Source organism: Symphodus melops (genome assembly GCF_947650265.1).
Source record: "Symphodus melops genome assembly, chromosome: 14".
NCBI classification, from domain to species: Eukaryota; Metazoa; Chordata; class Actinopteri; order Labriformes; family Labridae; genus Symphodus; species Symphodus melops.
Window position 1 is genome coordinate 18,416,613 of NC_136704.1, and position 21,356 is coordinate 18,437,968.

General features: G+C 39.8%; 3 protein-coding genes and 1 long non-coding RNA gene across 4 annotated transcripts; 1 reads left to right on the forward strand and 3 right to left on the reverse strand.

Annotated features, from left to right (window-relative positions):
* Positions 1–1,100: 1,100 nt before the first annotated feature.
* slc7a14b (solute carrier family 7 member 14b) lies at positions 1,101–6,604 on the reverse strand (the record flags this gene model as incomplete). The annotated part of the gene is made up of 7 exons (XM_079361438.1): positions 1,101–2,069; positions 2,752–3,536; positions 3,610–3,818; positions 4,555–4,701; positions 4,831–5,048; positions 5,172–5,408; positions 6,304–6,604. The coding sequence occupies 7 exons, from the start codon at positions 6,602–6,604 to the stop codon at positions 1,690–1,692; spliced, it is 2,277 nt and encodes a 758-aa protein (XP_079217564.1). The 3' UTR covers positions 1,101–1,689.
* A 5,003-nt stretch (positions 6,605–11,607) lies between these two features.
* rpl22l1 (ribosomal protein L22-like 1) lies at positions 11,608–13,536 on the reverse strand. The gene is made up of 4 exons (XM_079361635.1): positions 13,429–13,536; positions 12,313–12,426; positions 11,935–12,056; positions 11,608–11,809 (listed from the first exon to the last, which is right to left on the reverse strand). Exons 1-4 carry the CDS (start codon positions 13,519–13,521, stop codon positions 11,665–11,667), a joined length of 474 nt encoding a protein of 157 aa, XP_079217761.1. The 5' UTR covers positions 13,522–13,536; the 3' UTR covers positions 11,608–11,664.
* A 2,370-nt stretch (positions 13,537–15,906) lies between these two features.
* Positions 15,907–20,775, reverse strand: eif5a (eukaryotic translation initiation factor 5A). The gene is made up of 5 exons (XM_079360757.1): positions 20,619–20,775; positions 18,363–18,550; positions 17,055–17,159; positions 16,617–16,748; positions 15,907–16,252 (listed from the first exon to the last, which is right to left on the reverse strand). Exons 1-5 carry the CDS (start codon positions 20,758–20,760, stop codon positions 16,187–16,189), a joined length of 633 nt encoding a protein of 210 aa, XP_079216883.1. The 5' UTR covers positions 20,761–20,775; the 3' UTR covers positions 15,907–16,186.
* Positions 17,219–18,449, forward strand: LOC306834678. The gene is made up of 2 exons (XR_013780523.1): positions 17,219–18,071; positions 18,224–18,449. It is a non-coding gene; the product is annotated as an uncharacterized lncRNA (long non-coding RNA).
* Positions 20,776–21,356: the final 581 nt, after the last annotated feature.

The window sequence follows — 21,356 nt, forward strand, 5'->3', positions numbered from 1 at the left end:
ACAAAGTTTCATGCAAATGGGTGAAGCATCCCTTTAAGTACAAAAACATATGACTCTTCTGATGTATTTTTTTTACTTTAACTGTTTCCCAACTTTAGCTACATGTTTCTTCTTGTCACCTGTCTTTACCTGAAGCACCAAAACTAAAAATGCATCAGTGTGAAATGACTCGAAGGGGATTTCACATCTCTTTTAGGTGATGGTATAAGATTCAGTGGTTAGGACTGGCATTTCACCTGCAAGTGTTTGAACCATGTGTTCGATACTATTTCATTACCATATGTTCTATAATGATAGAATCTTTGTCATTTTAATTATGGACAGTATTGAGAAAGTACCAAAGCTTTAAAAGAAACTACATCTGTTCCAAAAGACAGGTGATTTAAACAAAAGTTGCAGATACATTTTTCAATTCAGACAGTGTGCAGGAGTTTGTCTGTCATTTTTGTTCATTATTAATGTTGTTCATGGTTTAAGTCGTTAAAACATTGAGGTTTACAGATGAGTTGAGATACAAAGGTTCATTCTTTCTGACACAAAAGAGCCATGACACTCTTTCTTAAAGAGGACATATTATCCCTAATCCTATCCCTCTTGTCTACCTTTTAAAACAGACTCATGTAGTCTTAATGAAAACACCTGTTCTTTGGTAAAAATAAAACCTGAATCAAGCACCAGAGAAGATTTGTGACCCTGAATAAACCAGCTCGCTGAGACCGCTCTGTTTTGGTGTGTGTGTCTCTTTAAATGAAATGAGTTTTCCCATTAGACATAACAACTTCGCTATCGTGAATATAAATGGCAGAGCTGCCAAAGTTTTGCTCTGGATGGGTGGAAATACTAGGGGAGGGGAGGTTATATATTTTACCAGAATCCCACTGTAACATCACAAGGGGAGCTATTTTAAAACAGAGCATTTCTCTCTATGTCGTAAGACTTATGCAGACAACGAACAAAGGACAGGATGTTTTTGTTTTTTTCAAATTTTTGGGGTTATTAGACACTCAGGTTACCAAATACATAGAATGTAAAAATTTACTTTTCATAATATGTCCCCCAAGACTTTTTACACATCTGTTCCTGAGAGATTGTTGCGATCGGTTGCCTTGGTGTACTACACCCTTGAAACCATGAAATAACACCCAGGAAGTTTTACTAACAAACTTATCTGGTCGCGTAACATTGTTGTTACACACTGACAAACTGGATTTTACAACTTGGAGTTATTTGAACATTTTCTTGCACTGAATATGAGGAAACCAGTATGTGTTGAATAATCTTGCCAACTTGCTTTTGTTTTAAAGTGGGATGTAAATATTTTGAGGGAGAGAGAGGATAAAAAAAGTTTTCCTTTCATGGTGTGAATTCTCGTCTTGCAATATGGCTGAGTCTCACACAAACGTGTGGATTGCAGCGGCACATAAGTTGCTGGAGATGTGAATAAAGCTCCTCTGCAGCTGCTGCAGCCATCTTCCATGATCTGTCATTTGAGAGATATCTATTACTAGATTCACTCCTTCACCCTTTAACCCTTAACTCCTCCCAAACAGACAAAGGGATGAATATGAGTGTAATCGTCTCTTAGATTATTTGATACAATGTCTCTTGCAGAAGGCACTTTCAAAGTTTTCTTAATTTATGTATCATTTCAGATTTGTCTAGTTTCAAGAGGGAAAAAAATAGGAGACATCAATCCTCTTCTTCATCTGCATCAAAGCCATGATTGGTCCGTCCTCTGGTTCTGCCTCCTTTGCTCTCATACTGGCCTCCTGGTGCAGACTGGTACCCATACTGGTCCCCATTATCTTCATACTGGCTCTGATGCTGCTCTCCATCCAGGTCCTCATACTGCTTCTCCTGCTGGTACGGGTTTCCGCTCTCCTCTGGAGCCGACCATCCCTGGTAGGGTTTCTCCTCCTGGTCCTGGGGGTGAAAGTTGTCATCGGGGGAAAAGGTGTCGTCCAGGTGGTCGTCGTAGCGCTGGTAGGAGCTGGCGTGCGCCTGCTGCTCCCGGGCGTTGATCTCCAGTGTGCTGTGCCACACTCCGTAACAGCCATAGATTAACAAACCTACAGACGGACACACAGTTACCATTAAACACAGAACCTGAGAGGGATAGAGAGCAGGTAGAAATGGCAGGCAGAAATTGTCCAGCTGGAAGGATTTACACATGTTCATTTGTTCCAGAGAGCAGGAAAATGTTCCCTTTGTTCTTCAGCTGTGAACCAACTGCAGAACTGACACAAAACAAAAAGTGATTGTAATGTTTCTTTATCTTTATCTAGCTGTTCTCAATACAAAGAGAAAAACCATCAAATCGTCATCAATCGTCATCCAAATCGACGTGCAATTACAAAACATTTTTGGAGCACAGAGAAGGAGACTGATTTGAAGAACAAGACTCAAAACACACGGCAAAACAGGTGTTTAGTAGAGCGTCTTTAAAGGGGAATTTAGGTGATTTTATACTTGAACATATGTCAGGCTTTAAATCAGTAATCGTTACAGAAGTGTTGAATGATTCTGGTAGATCATTTGTGCTGATGGACGTGACACAGGCTGTTAAAGCTGTAATGTAAACCTTTGCAACAAGATCAAATAACACCCACTACAACTTCTTGTTTTTGCCACTAGCAGGCTCGGATTAATATTTTTAGAGGCTGAAAACATTACTGAAAGGATGAAGTTTTAGTAGTTTAGAATTTAAACTGAATTGTTCTGATCGAATCCATAAAAGATGATTCGTCTCACCTATGAAGCACCATATAGTGAACCTGGCCCAGGTGAGAGGAGACAGTTTGAGCATGAGGTAGCTGTTGACCAATATGGCCGCCGCAGGGACGAAAGGCACGCAGGGTGCCATGTAAGCCAGTCTCCTCCCACTCTCTGGCTGCTGTAAGATCGTAATCAAAAGCTTCACCCAAGACCCCGCCATTAATGTGGCCATAAGGCCTGAAAACACCGCCCCAGCACCTTCTCCCTGCTCAACGCCAAAAATAACAGTGGACCAGAGGAAGAAGGACATGAAGAAGAGGAGGAGGGTACAACGGGTCACTATGCGGCCAGTGGCAGGGGTCGGACGAGCTGATGCATCGGGAATCCCCAGCCGCAGACGCAGGGTATAGTAATGACCTCCCAGAAGCCTTTTGAGCAAAGAGGCGTGGCCTGTGTGGAATTCAGATTCATCTCCTTCTCCTTCAGTCCCTCCAGCGTGGTAAGACGTCGAGCCATCACCGTCGGCACCTCCGATCAACATCTGATCGTCTTTAGTGGTGACAGCTCCGTCATCCTGGTGCTTCAGGCCGTCCATGTCATCCTGGGAGGTAAACTGGTGTGTGTCCGTCTGTTCGTCAGGTTGGTATCTTAGTAAAAGAACACACACACTGACCAGGGTGTAGGCCAGCAGGGTGCCGATGGACATCATCTCAATCAGGTCTCTGAGGCTCACCAGCAGCGCAAGGACGGCCGCAAAGCTCCCCGACACCACACACGCCACAGCAGGAGTGTGTGTGAGCGCTGACACATGTGACAAGAACCTGAGGGAGACATTCAGCAGAAGGTTAACAAGGAACAAACCCCAACCCCTACCTGTGTTTGAGTGCGTCTTACCTGAAGAGTAGTCCGTCTGTAGCCATGGCGTAGATAACCCTGGGCATAGGGAACAAAGAACCAAGCAGAGAGACGGTCAGTCCGGCTATAGAGCCCACAGCCACAGTGTATTTTCCCCACAGGAAGCCATGCACCGCAAACATCTCCATGAGAGGGGCGGAGCCGTCGATCAGGTCGTAAGGAACCATGAGAGTCAGGATCACACTCACCTGTGGAGAGAAAGGGTGCAGAGGGGAGGCCGATGAATTAAGTGCAGGACTAAAGGAAAAAACAATCCACTATATATATATATATATATAAACCCTTCTTAGACTTTCTCTGTGTGAATGGTTTAAAACTTATATAATTATATGTTAATGGAATATCTATGTATGTTTTAAGTATGTTAAGCTCCAAAAACCAAGATAGAAAGAAACCAGCTGGTAGAAGTGGGCTGAGGAACAGAGGAGGTATGGTCAAAGAAAAGCTTGGATTTGATCAGAAACTGCTGCTAAAGCGCAATACGTTTACAACTCTGTTTATTAAATAGTTTATTTAAATGGGCAGTCACATTGTATGGAATAGTGTCATCTGCATAGAAGAGTATTACCATTTAGGTGACAGAGATATTACTGTCTTGATAACTGGTCAATTCTGCATTTACTGTACATTTGTATAATTAAGCACTAGGCAGATATGGCTGACAGGTGGACGCATGTATGCCAGGAGTGTTTAGGTACCCCTCATCTATGCCTCTTAATTTACCTAAATTGAGCCAAGGTCAGCATTTCCAATATTATACATAATATATTTCAACAAAATTTGAGCGTCAAAAAGCCTCTGCAGAAATCAGTGAGTGGTGTCACTTAGACAACATCCATGTCCGATCAAGTCTTTGATGTATGGGGTAAATAAATAAATACAAATGTCTGCAACCATAGACTTGCAAAGCCCCGTTTTACTGACCGACACGTAGGCCGTGAGGCAGGTGACCAGTGAGGCGGTGATGGCGTACGGGATGGAGGTGTTTGGGTTCTTCGCCTCTTCTCCTGTCGTCGCGATGATGTCAAAGCCGATAAAGGCGTAGAAGCAAGTCGCTGCCCCTTGCATCACCTGAACAAAAAAAACAAGAGTATCTAAAAATCACATCAAGAACTGTTAAGACTGAGTTTAATATCATTTTGAAATCAGTTTGGAGATTTTAACGAAAACAATAACAACCAGGCTATTTAGATATCTCACCCCTGACCAGCCATAAGGCAGGAACTTTCCACTCTCCCAGTTGCTGGCGGAGAGGAAAAAGAGCCCAGCAATGACCATGAAGACCCACACCACAAGGTTGACCACATTGAGGACGTTGTTAAAACCCACTGAGTTACGAACCCCAAGAGCAATAATCACTGTGACCAGCAGTGCAATGAACAGGGCAAGAAGGTCAGGGTATGTGTCCTCCCCTTTACCTGAGATAAACAGATGTAACAGGACCATTTGAGTTAAAGAGATCCAGATTCAGACTGTTTTAATAAAATTAGAGGAGATTCCTTAATCATGTAATTAATGTTTAACATATTGATGGTACAGACCCAGTCCTCTGATGGTGCCCAGGTGAGTTATCATGTAGTTGCTGATGCTGTGATTGGCTAGAGAGTCGAACATGCTGCTGAGAGCCGACGCCCCCGCCGCTGTGCCGATCAGATACTCCAGGATCAGGTTCCAGCCGATGAAAAAGGCCACAAACTCCCCTACTGTCACATAGCTGTAGGTGTAGGCCGAGCCGGTCGTCTTTGGGACCCGGACTCCAAACTCTGCATAGCACACACCTTTAAAATAAAACACAGAAGCATGAGGTCGTAAGACAATTATGATTAGCATGCAAGTAGGAGAAAAGACTCCTACTATACACCCTATCAAGGTTTTGCTGTTGATGAGGAAAACAATCTTAAACATCAGGATCATCATTCTACACAATATTTAACAGCACTTAAATAGGGGTATCTATTTATAAAAATTATAGAAGCATCAAGAGCTAAGTACATTCTTGTAATAAAAGTCAGAATTGCATTTCATAGAATCAACAGAACAACAGGGTACTGTTTAATTCCGAATTTAAATGTGTTTCTTTCTGCTTAAAACAAAAACTTTTTAGATAATGACAGCAACATAAGCAGAAATGTAGTTTAGGGGACAATGAAAACGTTCGGAGTATTTAGTCTTAAGATAAGGGCATTCTCTAAAGTAGATCAATAGGATATTTTTTTACTATCTTGTCAAAAATGTATTAAGAAACGTGAACATTTAAGCTGTTTTTATTCTAACCATAGATTGCATAAAACATGGACAAACTCTCAGCCACATCACCCTTTATCTTCTCAGTAGGTGTTTGAAGCCCAACAGTGGTGGTTCTGACTAAACCTAACTTAAAACCATTGCTCAAAGCAAAGAGGAGTTGAGGTGGGTTTTTTTCTCTCCTGGCAAATAGCTACAATGTGCCTGACTGTCAGAGAAATAAGCTGTCACAACAGTTTAGACATTTTTTGCACTTCGTCATTGGCTTCTGTAAATGACACAAATATACTTGTTTAGATTCACACAGGCTTGTAGCAGAAAGCAACAGACAGAGTGTTCTTCTTTGCTTTTCCAGACTTTTAAGTCCATTTCCAGAGTAAATCAATTTAGTCTCCACCTCGTGTCGATCAACGTTCTGTTTTGCCATACCTGACAGTATGGACGCCATAGCAGCAATGATAAAAGACAGGATGACTCCAGGCCCAGCCATCGCCTTAGCAACCAGTCCAGCGACCACGTACATCCCTGTGCCAACGCAGCTGCCCACTCCGAGCGACACCAGGTCCACGGTGGTCAGGACCTTGGCGAGTCCAACCCCTGAGCCCTCTGCAAGCTCGGTAAGGTCGTCAGAGCTCTGAGCCATGGAGCCCACAGCTTTGGTCCTCAGGAGGCGAGAGTACATGTTGTACCAGGCGTCACCCAGAGAGAGCCGGCTGAGCCACACCGCCATCACCACACCTGTCTGTTACCTGTTTATGTGTTTGTGTGACCTTCTACTGTTTCTCTGAGATTTCCTCTTTCATTCTTTCCTTCCCATGGTTTAGACTCAGGAGCCACAGATCCAACAAAGGACCAACACTGGAGAGCAAAGGAATAAAACTTATTTAGATTGTTTACTGGTGCAAAAAAGGAAAAATATACCACTAACTTTCTTGTATAAAAGTTTACAGAGAGCAAATCTGCAACAGTAAATTTAGCTGCTATATTAAGATATTTGACCAAGTAAACTGTAAAATATTCATATTAGTTTCAGTGTGATTTTTTAAATACTTCTAAATTACTTCAAAGCTGCTTCAAAACTACATCCTCGATGCAAGAATTTGATATTGAATATTTTGTTTGTTAAAAAATGTGAAACCTAAGAAAGAACATGTTTGTATCTGCCTTCATTCTTCACATGTAATAATGTGTTTTTGTGCAATGTAATTCTCCTCTCATGTTTTTAAAAGGTTGGACTGCTGATAGAGGAGAACCTTTAAATTCTTTAAATAAAACTCCATTCAACTTCATTGTATTTCTGAGGAGACAGAAATGTAAATACATGGACAACAAATAAACTACACGACTAGTAAGCCTCAATCCAACATCCTCTAATCCTCTAAAAATCCAACAAACAAACAACCACAACACCTGCTGTTAAATAAGCGGCTGATATCATTCAGGTAGGCCTGATGATGTGAGCCTGCAGGGGATGATGGGATACCGTCAGTTGTTCTCTTCACTCACTAGAGCGAGACTCCCTCTTTGAAACATTAATGAAGACCTCAAATATCTGATTTCACAGCGGAAAGGTACGCCTGTTGAGCCAAAACTGAACAATAAAAACACATCAACGACTTCTGTAAGTCTGAATTTACGTCCTTACATGGAAAATGAATGAAGTCAAAAACCTGAGTTGGAATCAAACACTGATTAACATCAACACGTTGAATTTCAGAGAAGGAAAAGAATAGTTTTTAATTGCTACAAAAATATTCTGATAAACCCAGCAGCATGTAGATTAGAGGAACACACTTGAGCAGACAGGTAAACTCTCACCTGTTGTGTTCTTCTTTGTACAGTATGTTGAGTCCACGTCCTCTGCAGAGCTGCAGGAAATAATGACAAGAGGAGACGGCAATGTTAATCATTCAGACCTGACACCATGTGACCCGGCTGTTACATTATTCAACACCTGATGCTGAGCGTGTGTGTGTGTGTGTGTGTGTGTGTGTGTGTGTGTGTGTGTGTGTGGCTGCTGCTATCATTCACTCATTGAAGGGAGGAGAGAAGCTGCTTATTTTTTTGCAGTAGATTAAATTGGTGACGTTTCTTCACTTTTTGTGTGTACAAGGTTGGGAACTGACCAGATGTTTGTGTGGGAAAGAGAGCGAAAGAGCAAGAGAGAGAGAGAGTGGGTGCAATTAATCTATATTTATCCTACTGCAATGTTGTTTTTGCTAGTACATTTCCAACTCATTTGCATGAAATACTTAAAAAACTAGATTAAATTAAATGTCTGTTACTCCTATTTTTCTTGTAGTTGACTATTGTTTACATCAACATTGTTCCAATCTGTACATTTGTCTTTATTGTTGTATGTCAAGAATTAAGATGTACAAACCAACTTCATTATTATCCAGCTAGATGCTCAAAACCTTCATGCAGAAGTAGAAGAAAAATGACCTCATCTGTATGTTTTTGCAGTTTCTTTCTTTTGTCACAAAGTGAAAATTAAGACTTCTGGTTTGAACCAAAATATAATAATCAACACCATACAAGTGAATATTGTAAAACCAAAATGACAAAAAAAAGTGCTTATAAACACACCATTTCTAATATGGGTTGTTTCTTTTGAAAGAGTATAGGGTCTGGTGGTTACTGATACATCTATGGGTCAAAACATCCATTTGTCAATACTCAATCAAATATTGAGGATTCATCTTGTGGAATTAATATGTTCAATTCATTCATCTCTGTTGATCAGTGGTTCTCAACTGGTGGATTGGGACCCAAAGGTGGGTCATTGTGCTGTTTTCAGTGGGTCATGGACCAGATGAATGCCACACCTCTAGCTCCAAGTGGAGAATTCCTACTGGTTGAGTACCACTAAAAATGGTTTAATGTTTCTTGTCATCCATTAAACTTTCTGGTGAAGTCTACTGAAATACATCGAACGAGGATTCTTTAGGCTGGCCCAGTTGAGAACCGCTGCTCGACAGTCAGTCACTGATTATGGATAAAAAAATAAATAAATGATTTGGAAAGAGACTCATATCTCCCAAAGGAAAGACGTGATGTAAAAAAGATAAATTACAATTTGTATAACTTTATATTGATGCTCCATGTAGTTTTACAGACTATATATAAACAAAAGAGCAAAGAAGAGAACAGAAGGCAGCAGTTTGGTTACATTCACAAAAAACTGTAGAGTAGCATTGTAGCATGCAGGTAGTCTGGTTGTGAAATGCATGAAATGAGTAACTCCCTTTTCTGTTTCTATTACAATGTTATTAATAAATAAATATTAAACTTTATAGATTTAAAATGAATCCTTATCAAGATGTACACAGTGTATGGTTGTAAGCTGTTTGCATATACAGTCTGTGTTCTGTTGTTATCTGTTTGCAATCGGATACATGGAGTCAGATTACCTGCAGACGTTGTAACAGAACAGAGCTCTTTTTCTTTACACCAGCTTTACTCTACTGACAGTTAAGGAGAATAATGTTTCTGTCTAAACCTGACCGCAGTGTGCTTTCATCAAACCAAGAGCTCTGATCATGTCAGATTTTTGTTAGATAATCAGATCCAGTCATCAGCACTCAGACCTGTAATATCTTTGAATTGGACCAGTACACAAGTGTAGGTAGAAACATTATTCACCATGCATGACATTAATATGAGGCTGTATGACAGAGCTGTCGTTTGTTTGTATAATTACCTATCTTCCAGTCTTTTTCTAAGGCTCTCATTCTCTTACGGGTCTTAAAAATCGACTCCTCACCGTTTCTCCCCTTCTGAGCTCTCTTAAGGGATGAGAAGATGTGTGAATAACTTTGATCTTTACCAGGATATAGTCTTTTCTTTTACCGGAAGTTCTTAGAAAACTGCAGGATTCTTAGAAATGTCTTTTTTGCACTTTGGAGGCTTTGTGGAGTTTTGTTTGTGTGTGGAAACAGCAAAATAACACCCTCCGCTGGGTCTGTCCACCTCAGACTTTTCCTTTGTTTGGTTTGCTGCACCCATCACAAGCATCACTGTACATTATCACTCACCCACACATCACACATGAATGAATTCTCATACTGATGTCAAATGTTTGGTACTTTATGTAAAATAAAACTATTCTTTAACTGCTCTCTCTCACTCTCTCTCTCTCTGTGTGGCCTTGCTTTTTGTAACCAGCCCTGAGACAGGAAGTTACAAAGGAGGGCTCGACAGGGAATTTAAGATTGAAACATTATTTGAGGGAGTGTTTCACGCAGATTTGATTTTATTGCTCTGGTGTATTTAGGGACCAACAACTAGGCTTTTGTTAGCAGCCTATTTGTATTCCTGAAGGTTTCGTTTCTTCACAGATTTTGGCCTAAAAATGTTAAAATGTGGTTTTGATATTCTAGCTAGAGGCTAGTCCTGTTACATCCTGTGTTCTTAATTCTTGATAGATGTAAGCAATGAGGTTATCAGTGGAATGATTTGAGTTAAGTTTATTTCTTTTAGTAACATTGATCATACAAAGGCTAATATTTTGCTTTATTCAGATACCAGGGAATATGTCAAAGCAGAAAGAAGCTATAATCTTCCATTCCATGTTGGAAAAGCATAGAGGACGTGCCTTGGAGCAAAGTTTGGTCGCTTTCTTTCAAATACCTTTCTAACCAATAAAGAGAAATCTCATATAAACTGGTACCCAAATTTTACCCGTCTAACTCATTCCTTCAGACATTGATTCAAACAACTCATTCTGCAGACGCACATCATAGGCCTATGAATCACCAGCTTTATCAAATATTTACATTCAAAGTGTTACATTTAAATACAGTACGCGTCGTAGAGACATCTCAAACTTGTGGGCTTCATTTTGGGGCAATAAAAAGCTGTGTATGTATTTCTTTTTTTTTAAATGTATAAAAGACTGAACATATGAAGGTGCCAGCAGAAGGTGGATACATTCCTGAGGATACATGCTTTATACACAACAGATGAGCAAGTGGGAGTGAATCCAGACACACACACACACACAAACTAAAACACCCCTTTCCATTTAAGAGAATAAAGGTTTTTGTTGGCAGCCTGAAGAGTTTCAAACAGGACAGAAGCAATGATCAGACAGACATGGACACCGTCTCATCACGCCAGTCTAAGCAGCAAAAAAAATTGTTTTCATTTTCTGTAATTCAAGATATTCAACCATTAATCAAACGTTGAACCTGGGAAACATTTGCTCTTGTTACCTGTCAACAACTACAGCTCCCATGAGGCTTAAATAATCACCAATGTAGTTGTTTTGTGTTACTTCAGTTTGACACTCTTTGGGGCATGAAGGAGGCAGGAGGTCTATTTTAAGTTGTCTGTAGTTGTAATATAGTGATTGCATTAGTACCCCCCCCCCCCCCCCCCCCCATCTAAATCACTATTTGCACTATAGACAGTAGTTTGAAATATTATTGAACATACTCTATTTGACATGAATTTCTCTAAAAGCATCTATATTTGATGTGCATTTTAAATTGTTATGGACTTTAGTCTTTATATTTTCTTTAAATGCTATAAAAATATTGCTTTTGTAAATGACAAAATAAATAATTTATCAATATTTATATTTCTTATACTATAGTTTTCAAAAGTCAGCATGCTGGTGTGGTGATTGAATGTATTTGCAGCACCACCTAGTGTTCAAAAAGTGTACTGAACAGACAGTGTGTTTACAGTCTATGGTTTAGACCCTGCAGCAAAAAAAACCCACACACATTTCTTTTTCCAAATTTATTCTCCTGACAAACACAGGTGTGACTCTGCAGCAGCTGTTCACTCGTCTGTCTCAGACTCCTCGTCCTCCTGACTGATCTGGAAGTAACGCAACTCGTACGTCTCCTTGTCAGACGCCACAACCCTCAGCCAATCTCGGAGGTTGTTCTTCTTCAGGTACTTCTTTGTTAAGTACTTCAGATACCTGATGGAGAGAAGCAGAGTCATTTAAAACAAAAATACTGACACATACTTGTCTTTCCTGTCATCACCTTTCAAGGATTTCAGTGAAATCATTACTGGAGATTAAGAAGCTGCAGTTGATCTCACCTTTTAGAGAATTGCTTCTCAGATGACACGTTAATCTTGTTCTTCATGCGGCCGACCTGGACGGTGCTACCAAGGTTCCCCGTCTTTCCATTGACCTTTATCCTCTCTTTGAGGAAGGTTTCCTATTAAACAGAGCACAGTGACGCACTAGGGAAGGGAACCCTAGTCGATTAGGAGCTAGGGAAGGGCGCCCTAGTCCAGACACGACATTAGCTGTATGCAAAGGTAACTAAATGTACTCCAAACCATAATGCTCTTTTAAGAGAGTGCTTATATCCAAGTGCAGAAACTGATCACAGCTGATATATATATAAATTAAAACATTCCTTACACTTCAAATAGACTATCAAGAGCTTTAAGTGATTCAGTGTGACTCACAAAGTTTGCAGAGTCCAGGATGCCGTCCTCCACAGGGTGGGTCAGGTCCAAGGTGAACTTCCACGAGGCTCCTCTTCTGGCCTTCTTGCCAACAGCTGGCCTCTTTTGTTTGAGCTGAAAAGTTAAGAAAACAGAATTAAAGTTATATTTTTAAAATGCAACAGAGCTGTAAATAGACTTTACAACTTTTCTTTAAGTCAGTTTCAATTTTAAAATTAGTACTGGATTAGCAATTTTCTAAAAAGAGATTATCAACTCATTTCTGTATAGAAATAAGCACCATCTAAAAAGGGCAGAGACAGAAACGTCAACACAAATAAAAAAGTTGAACATTTAACTAAAGGATGCAACACTTCTAATGTAAAAACATCAACACAATTCTATTTCCTTTGAGCTTAAAAATTAAGTATTATGTTGTTTCGCCAAGCTGACTTGTGAGTCTACTTTTACATTCAAAGGTGCACTAAGGATTTCAGGTAGAGACATGTGAACGTTGGAGACACTGTGGTATGTTTATATTCATAACTCTTTACACAAACTATCCTCAGAGGAACATATGGTCTCTTTAACACTTCAGATAATTGTTTATCTTAAAAAAGTTAAACTTGTGTAATAACACTCCTCGATTACTTCTGGTGGATGGTCACACTGTGTGCAGCTTTTTAACTCCACGCAGTGTTCTAGTGACTCTTTCATTTGAATCAAAGTTTTTGTTTTATTTGTTTGAGAACATTTAGCAATCAATTATTTCACCTTCAATTTTAAAGTTTCATTATCACACCTACAAAGTGCACCTTTAAAATGTTGGCACACCTCAGGTCAATCCAACAAAAAAAACACCAACATGAACAAATGACAACATAATCCTCTTGAGTTTGACTTTTATTTGTAGCTGTCATGGAAGAATGAATGAACACGTGTGAGCAAACATTGACTACGAGCTAATGCTAACTCTACTAGCTTCTAGTTCTCCTTCCACACCAAACTACTTGACTAGCATACAATTCTTGGCAAAAGATTTACTTCAATCTTTTTAGATGAAGTCGAAAATACTAACTTGGAAAGACATCATTAATCAGTGAATCGCGTTATTATGAAGGAGCTGCTTTGGCTTACCGGCGCCATGACGAGAGATCGGAGGGGAAAAGAGAGAGACGGACGTGACGTAACGGGAACGTCCTTTCGTGCTGCGTGGAACGCCCTTACCATATATGGTCATCCCCACTCGTTCAGCTCAAATAAACACTTTATCGCTTGCATTTGGACAATCAACGATCTTAAAGAAGCTTAATCAGATAAAAACAAAACTTTGGTGGACTCTCTGACCTTTATTTACTTTCTTAGCATTTAATACGAATAATTTATTTCTGTTAAACTAAATTAGTCAGTAAACACAGGTTTGAAGTTTAAGTTATTCCTGTTGTTTCGGCACCTGTCTGATGAATGATGTAAGTCCAAAGGTCACTTTTAGCCCAAACACACCCTGATAATAAAACTGCCGACCCTGGTCAATTATTTACACACAAACACGCGCGCACACACACACAATCCCTGCTCCAGCAGTGGGCCTCAGACAGGTTTTATTCAGCTGCATGACGATGAGCGCGCGCATCCCCCCCCCCCATGAGTCACATTAGACCATGGCTGATCAGATGGGCACACAGGAAACATCATGCCTCCTTCTTTCCATCATGGTTCTGCTTTTGGCTCATCACCCTCAAAATTCAGGACGTTCAGACAGGGTGTGTCTGTTGCCATGACTTTAAATGCAGAAACACACATTTGACCACAAAGAGAACTGACAGACTCCATGTAAGAAACACTGCACATTTTCCCCCATGCCTTTTAGTAGTTTAAAATATTTACAAACATTGCTAGTTTTGGTTTAAACCGTTTTTCCATTTTGTGTTGAGGATTTTCAGTTTGGCTCTTCTCTCTAGCAATAGTTAGTTGTTGTGGTGTTTCTAATGAACATGGTTTGGACCAACCAGACTTAAGTAATTCTGGTCAACACCGTTGGAAAGATGCAGCACAGCCTTAAATATGTTATGAAGGGCCGTTTTCTGACTGCAAGAGCCCAAGGTCTTCACATTTCCATGAGAATTTCTTTTAGCGCCTTTAAAACATTTTGAGAACATACGACTCCATGTTAAGCTACATGTTTAAATCAAATGTCTTTACGTAATTCATCAACATCCCAAAATATGTGCCATTAACCATTGATACCCTAGTCAATCACTGATAGCAAAAAAACAAGCAGTACATCTTTGCAATAAACATTTAATTGCATCTTTAAAAGATTTTCATGTGATGCAGTAGAATCTCCATGATTTGTATTAATCTTCAGTTTTTGATGCCTCAAACCTTAAGTAGTTTAGATCATTCCTTTAAAAACATGTTTGGGGACCAAATATTTTTTTTCCGAAGGATTTTAGCAATTACAGCTAAGTTAGGATATCAGCTGCCAGAATAAAGCTAAATGTGGGCAATGGCATGTAAAAAAAATAAATAAATAAAAAAGCTAACTCATCTCCTGCCACCATGGCCTTGGTTAGTTTTCATTTTTTTACATGGCTATTTTGAAGCCAAGGACAGTCAGAAATTACATTTATTAGTTTTTCAGGTCTAGTACTGCAGACTTGTCCTCAGGTATAATTTTGACTGTTTTATGTTGAACTAAAAAGTGGCAGATGCATTACGTGGCCAGTATAAAACTTGGGAGATAATTTCAGACCCTGTCCAATTTAGTGCTCCTCTCACTCGATACACAAGAGACAGAAAACCAGACATAGTTTGCAGTTTTTGTCCATTTGTTTCATCGTTTTATTTTTGCCATCTCCAGTCAGGTGACAAAGGCCTCGAGTGAACAAAAAGTTTGCAACTCTACCACCCTCCCCCTCCCTGATCGAGTCCCTCAAAAAAAAAAAAAAAAACATGCCTCACTGCAAACCACCTCCCACATTTTGGAGGCCCACAACGCTACAAACTTGTGCCTCTCGAAACAAAACGTAACTCTCCTTTGTATTGGGGGATAGTCAGGGCAGTGGGGTAATCCAGACTGCCTCGGTGGACAAGAGGTGTGAATGTATAGGACGCCCATCAGACTTCTACACAGACAAGAGACTGGCATCATGAGGTTTAATCACTGACGTTTGCTTCTGTTCTTTGTAGGGGGAGGAAAACATTTTTTTTTCTTGGTTTTAGAGGTTTGACATGCTGTGGTGGACCTCAAGTGCTCTGAAGTGCTAGCCACCACCAATACCAGCTATTGGGAAGAAAACAGACCTTGTCGCACCCAATCCACTTGGGAACAAGAGCACGGGCCATGCTGGAAAGCATTACGGCAGCTAGAGGGACAACCTAAACCAGAATTTAGTATCTACAGGGGAAACCCTCCCGCCCACTGCTTTGATAACTCAAAAACTTCCCACTCCCATCCCCTTCCCTCGAAAAGGCTTTAGACCCGCTATATTCAAGAATATAAAAAAATAATCATACAAAAGCTGAATCCCGTTGTTATTTAAACATTCAGGAATGTGAGTGGCAAAACCAACACGTTGAAGGCAAAAATAAGCAGGAATGAGCAACTGATCGTTATTTTTAAAGTTGTTTTATATAAAGTTGATCGTTACCAAACAAAACCTCAGCGATCAGACAGAGGACCACGCAGCGAGCTGCAGCAGAACTCTACCAACAGTGATGGAAAAGAGAAATGATGAGGGGGAGGAGAAAAAAATAAAAGATCATTGATGAGAGAAAATACAGAATGATTGAGGTTGTCTGTGAAGGCCGACGCTTTGGTGACAGAACCAATGAGAATGCAAGAGACTGGTTGTGGGTGGTGCTTGTTGTCCGGGCAGCAAAGTCTGTCTCCCTATTTGTTGGCCAGGACCTTGGTAGCGACGGCACATTCCTCCCCCATGGCAGAAATCACGGTGACCTGCAGAGAGACCAAAGCATGCCGGAGTCAATTTAAGTCAAATCTGAAAACTTTCCCAGTGAGACTACTCGACTGACCTGAGGATCAGTCCTAATTTAGAGAGCTAAAAAACATAAAAAATCTCGCCTAAAAAAAGAGAAGCAAAAACCGCTACGGCCGACATTCCTGCTTCACCACAACATAGCATTATATTCTCACTATTTCCAAAATCAAAAGAATTTAGCAACAAAGTCCATTGTATCTTTCACTTTCTTTTTTATAACTCAAAGCCAAGAAGCAACACTGAACAGTTAGTGTGGCTAGATGTACTAAAATGGATAAGTATACATTTAATTTTGATTATTCATCATTAAGAGGTCCTTACCATGAACTCATCACCAGCTTCAAACTTTGTCTCAATTTCCTTGCCGATATCGCTCTCAGGGACACGCAGGTCCTCTCTGATTTCACCGTTGTCGCTCATCAAGGACATGTAGCTTTCATTGATGTTAACCAACTGGGAACAGAAACAAATCATTAATTTACCTATAAAAGATACAATTCTAGTTCATTTCCATCAGATTAGCTTGACCGTGTAATCTCAGGTGGTGGAACCATGAGTGACTGTTCACACGTCCATGAAATGTCAACAGAGGTACTGCCAACTGAATGCCTTGTTTCACGCCAAAAATGACAAGTAAATCCAACAGGTGGTTGCAGCTAACCGCTCATCTTTAGGCCAGAGAAGTGGCGGCACAGAAAACAGCCGTCACATGATCAGCTAATCAACACACCCTGTAAGTGCAGAGACACCTATGCCTACCTGGTAGTCTATCCTCTTGATGGAGGGGACATCCATGTTGTGGGTGGAGGGGCACATATCCTCATGCTTCTTGTTGGTGAAGATGTCGATACCAACCAGGTTAACCTACAGAACAAAGTCGACTTTATTTCACGGCACGTCAAGAGGAATTCTGAACACAAAACAAGGTCTGGGAAATTACTTTCCTTCAACGGCAAACCAATTTGACACTTTTCATATATTGATCAGAGACACTTTATAAAGAACACAACATAAGGCTGTTGGCAACAATCTCACTCAGCACCATTATAAAACCTGCTCAAATATAAAATTAAATCTGCAGCCATGAAGATGCAAACAAAGTGCTGCTAAATTGATTCGAGTCACACTTTTTAGTCAGTATTACTAGCTGTAGCAGCACTGCATTTCTAGTTGAGAACCAAAAAATAATTAGATACAAATGTTAACTAGCGCAAATAAAATACATTTTGCAAGCTGCACGTTCAAACAGACAACTAAAGTTTTCAAATGAAATATTTTAAACTAAAGTGGAAGAATGTACTTTTTATCCTGAGGGAGGAGCTTTTCCATCTTGTCTGAATGTGTAAAGAATTTGTGAGACTGTGCAAATTATTTTAAGTGCTCAAATATCTTTCTTGATCAGTAACTAAAATGAGCTTCGTCATTCTGATATCCAACACTTTACTCTGTCAGTATTGGACCCGACATCGGATCTGTCCAATCTCTATTTCCTAAGGAATTTAAAGAAATTCAATTCTGACAAGGTTATTTATACGTTCATTCATTGGTCTAGGGTTGTTGAAGTACCCGAATTTTAAACTTAAATATGTATAGAAAACAAGTCTGAGCATGTTGATACCATGGCAGCAAAACAGAAGTTATAGGCACCCAATCTGGGTTCATGTATCGTTTCTGGGTACCAAAAATTGCAGGAAACTTACTGAGAAATATGACAACCTTTTAACGGTCCACTTAATGAACACTACACTTTAACATACTTGTCTCTCAATCCACCATGTTCGAAAATCAGTTATAACTACTTTGGTCACTCAAACCAGTAATCATAAAATAATCCTTAAAATACATTCTGCAAAGTTCAGGAAAGTGGAGTACTGGATTTAACAGAAACACTACCGATTGTACAATCTCTCAGGTTATCATCACCTCAGAGAAGTCTCTCTGTGAGGTAAAAGAGTCTCACAGGACAAAGTACAGGCGGTGGCAACCTGGCGTTTGAAGAAGTTTATGAGGAGACAACTGAATTACTCGGACACGGCACACAGACACCACGTTTCGGTGGGATTTTACCTTGGCATGCCCATGCTTGCCAGTCTTGGAGGTAGACATCTCCACAATTTTGCAAGGACGTCCCTTCAACACCACGTAGCCGTTCTTGCGCAGAGCAGAGCACTGCATAGGGTAGGTGGCGGAGGCGCCAGACTCGCCAGTCGTGAAGTCAAGATCGGGATCTGCCATGGTGCGATGGGTCAGGGGCGCTGAAAGACATTAAGAGATTTGTTTACTTTGTTTTTCAACATTCATTTAGGATCATATACCTAACTAACAAACTTCCCACCATATTGCATAATATATTTTATGCCTGAGTTACACAAAAATGCTTGGACATCGCATTTAAGACAGTTGGTGTTAACCAAAATAATTGTCATTTTGACAGACATTTGGTTTTTGTTTCATGGTTAACTTTAAAACTGTTGATATTTCAGACAAAAACTCTGCTCAGTATTATAAGAAATAAAGTAATAAAATAATCTCACTTTATTGAAATACAGAGACACTTTGTATTAAGATTTAACAGAAAAAAACAAATGAGCCGTTTCAGAACTTAAGAGTTGATGAATCTAAAAATAAAATCAAACGAAGCCCATACTTGGAGTTTCCTAATCTGCAGTTTCAGGTGTTTGAACAGCTGACATCATATAGTAACTTAATACACTTTAATTGAAATCAGTGACTGACAAGTTTTCTGTTCATCACTTGACTTTTACAGTTTGTTGTTCCCCTTCTTGTGTTGTAAATGTGAAATTATTCTGCTTGGTAAGGAAACCTCTATTTCAACAATTCAGATTAAACATCAGTTTGATGGCCATGTCCACTGCAGCCTTAGCAGTGCTCCAAATCTGCTGATTTCAACATCTAAATCAATATCGCGAATCCTTGGAATAGTTGAATCATGATCTGATCCACAGATTTAATGATATTTTCAAAAAATATCTGAAATAAATAATATCAAAGTACAGGCATAATTTCTGTGGCGCCACATCCGTAAACAAGTGCACAACCAACTTAACAAAACACCCAAAATCTACAACACATTGCTTAAACTTTATTTTATTTGTCAGCTTTATCTATATAGCTATTTTTGATGTGCATTGAGCCCCAAAATCATTGTACAAGCTACCTTTTGACAATCTTTAAAACACTGAAGTGCGTCTGAATTTGTCAGAAAGGTGGCGTTTAAATAAAGATTGATTGAACACGAGGCTGGACAGCTGCGCTACATTAAGTTTCTCACGATGACAGTAACTCAAACTTTAAACATCCGACCACCGCTTCCCCATTTTATAAAAATCAAAGCTTACACATTCTAACGTGATTAAACAAACTCTGGATGAAGTTTTAATTAATTATTGTTTAGGATAAAACATTCAGCCAATAAGAGAGCTTTAACAAAGTCTGGCCTCGAGATTAAAGTGCAGCAGCGCCAGATAACGGTACGAAGAAGGCTAACAATAACGCCACATAAACCAAAACATGCTTTTGTGTAAACATTGTAATTAAAAAAAAAAAGACAACAATTTAGTCCCTTTCTCAGCAAGCATTACGCCAGGAGGTTTATTACTAGCCAACAAGCGCTTTAGCTTCTCAGGCAGCAAATACCGTTAGTCGGTGTGCTGTCGAAAAATGTTACCCATCGAGAGGTGTTCCCATGCGGCTCTATGCAGTAAAAGCTGTATTGTTTGATAATACTAAAACAGGTTCCCCGCACCTTCTTAATTCATATAGAGTAATTAGTAAATTAATATTATGTGCGTTTCCATCTTAGCGTTAATGTATGGGCACACATGTAACGTCTATCGTTTTGCGCTACGTTAGCGTTTTTTCGACAAGGCAGCACATCTCGACACAACACCGGCTGGGTCGGCTAACGAGATGCTAAAAGCCGTTAGTCACGCTAGCTATCCGTTCAGCTCCATCCAAATAAAAGATTATGTTCCGTCGACAGCGTCTGTCGTTAGGACTGCTACTTTATTTAGACCTGCGTGATAAACACACCGCGGGTAACGAAGTTGTCACAAAAAAAGGCAAACATGAGCGAAGATAATGCCCAGCGACCGCGCACGTCGAAGGCCGCGTGTCCCTTTGATTGAACCTGGTAACGTTAACACCCCGCCACCGAAAAATTAAATAACTTACTTTCACAGCTTCTCGAAACACTACACGAACACTTTAATACCTCAGAATTTGTTACCAAACAACATAAATAGTCGTTAAGTCCCCGTTTATTTCCCCCCAAGGTAGAAACACGCGCCATGCCACACTTACCTTCCAAGAAAAAGAGGACCGAGAGTGCGCACGCGCGGCCAACTTTACTGCAGCATCCGTAGAGGAAGAAGGGAGGGTCGGGTTTATGTGTTCCGGTCGGAGTCTGGTAGAAAGGGTTGCCAGGTCTTAGGCTGTCAAACATGGCAACCAGTCGGTCCGGTATCGACCAGAACAATTTATAAGGTCTATTTCAACTAATTATTTTTTATACAAACATTTTTTGACCAATTTACAGTCAAATATGAGAACAAAATTCTTCAAATATCCAGTCCCACCCAAAAGAAAACATGCAAATGAAGTGAAATTCTCTTTATTTCAACCATATACAAGTAGGCCTACACAATGAGATGGGATTTTGTTCCTCTATAAGCGTGACGCTACATAAAACATTTGAGATTTAAGTATCAAGAGGTAGAAGCAGGTTATTAAATGCTTGAGTATAAACACAGTATACATTTATTATGCATTGTGCACATTGTTTTATAAATAGACATTTCTACAGAAAGTGTAAGAGTGAATATTTTTGCGAGAGTTAAAAAGCAATGAATAATGTCGACCCTTGTAATAAATTGTTATGATTAACATTTGGATTTGGGAGCAATGAATGCATTTGTTGCAAAAGAAACATTTTTGAGAAGTTCAATTTATTTGCACATAAAATAAAAGTCTGACAGAGCAAAAAATAAATACACTACTCACAATAAGTTAGGGATATTGTGAGGTCCTCAGTGGGTTTCA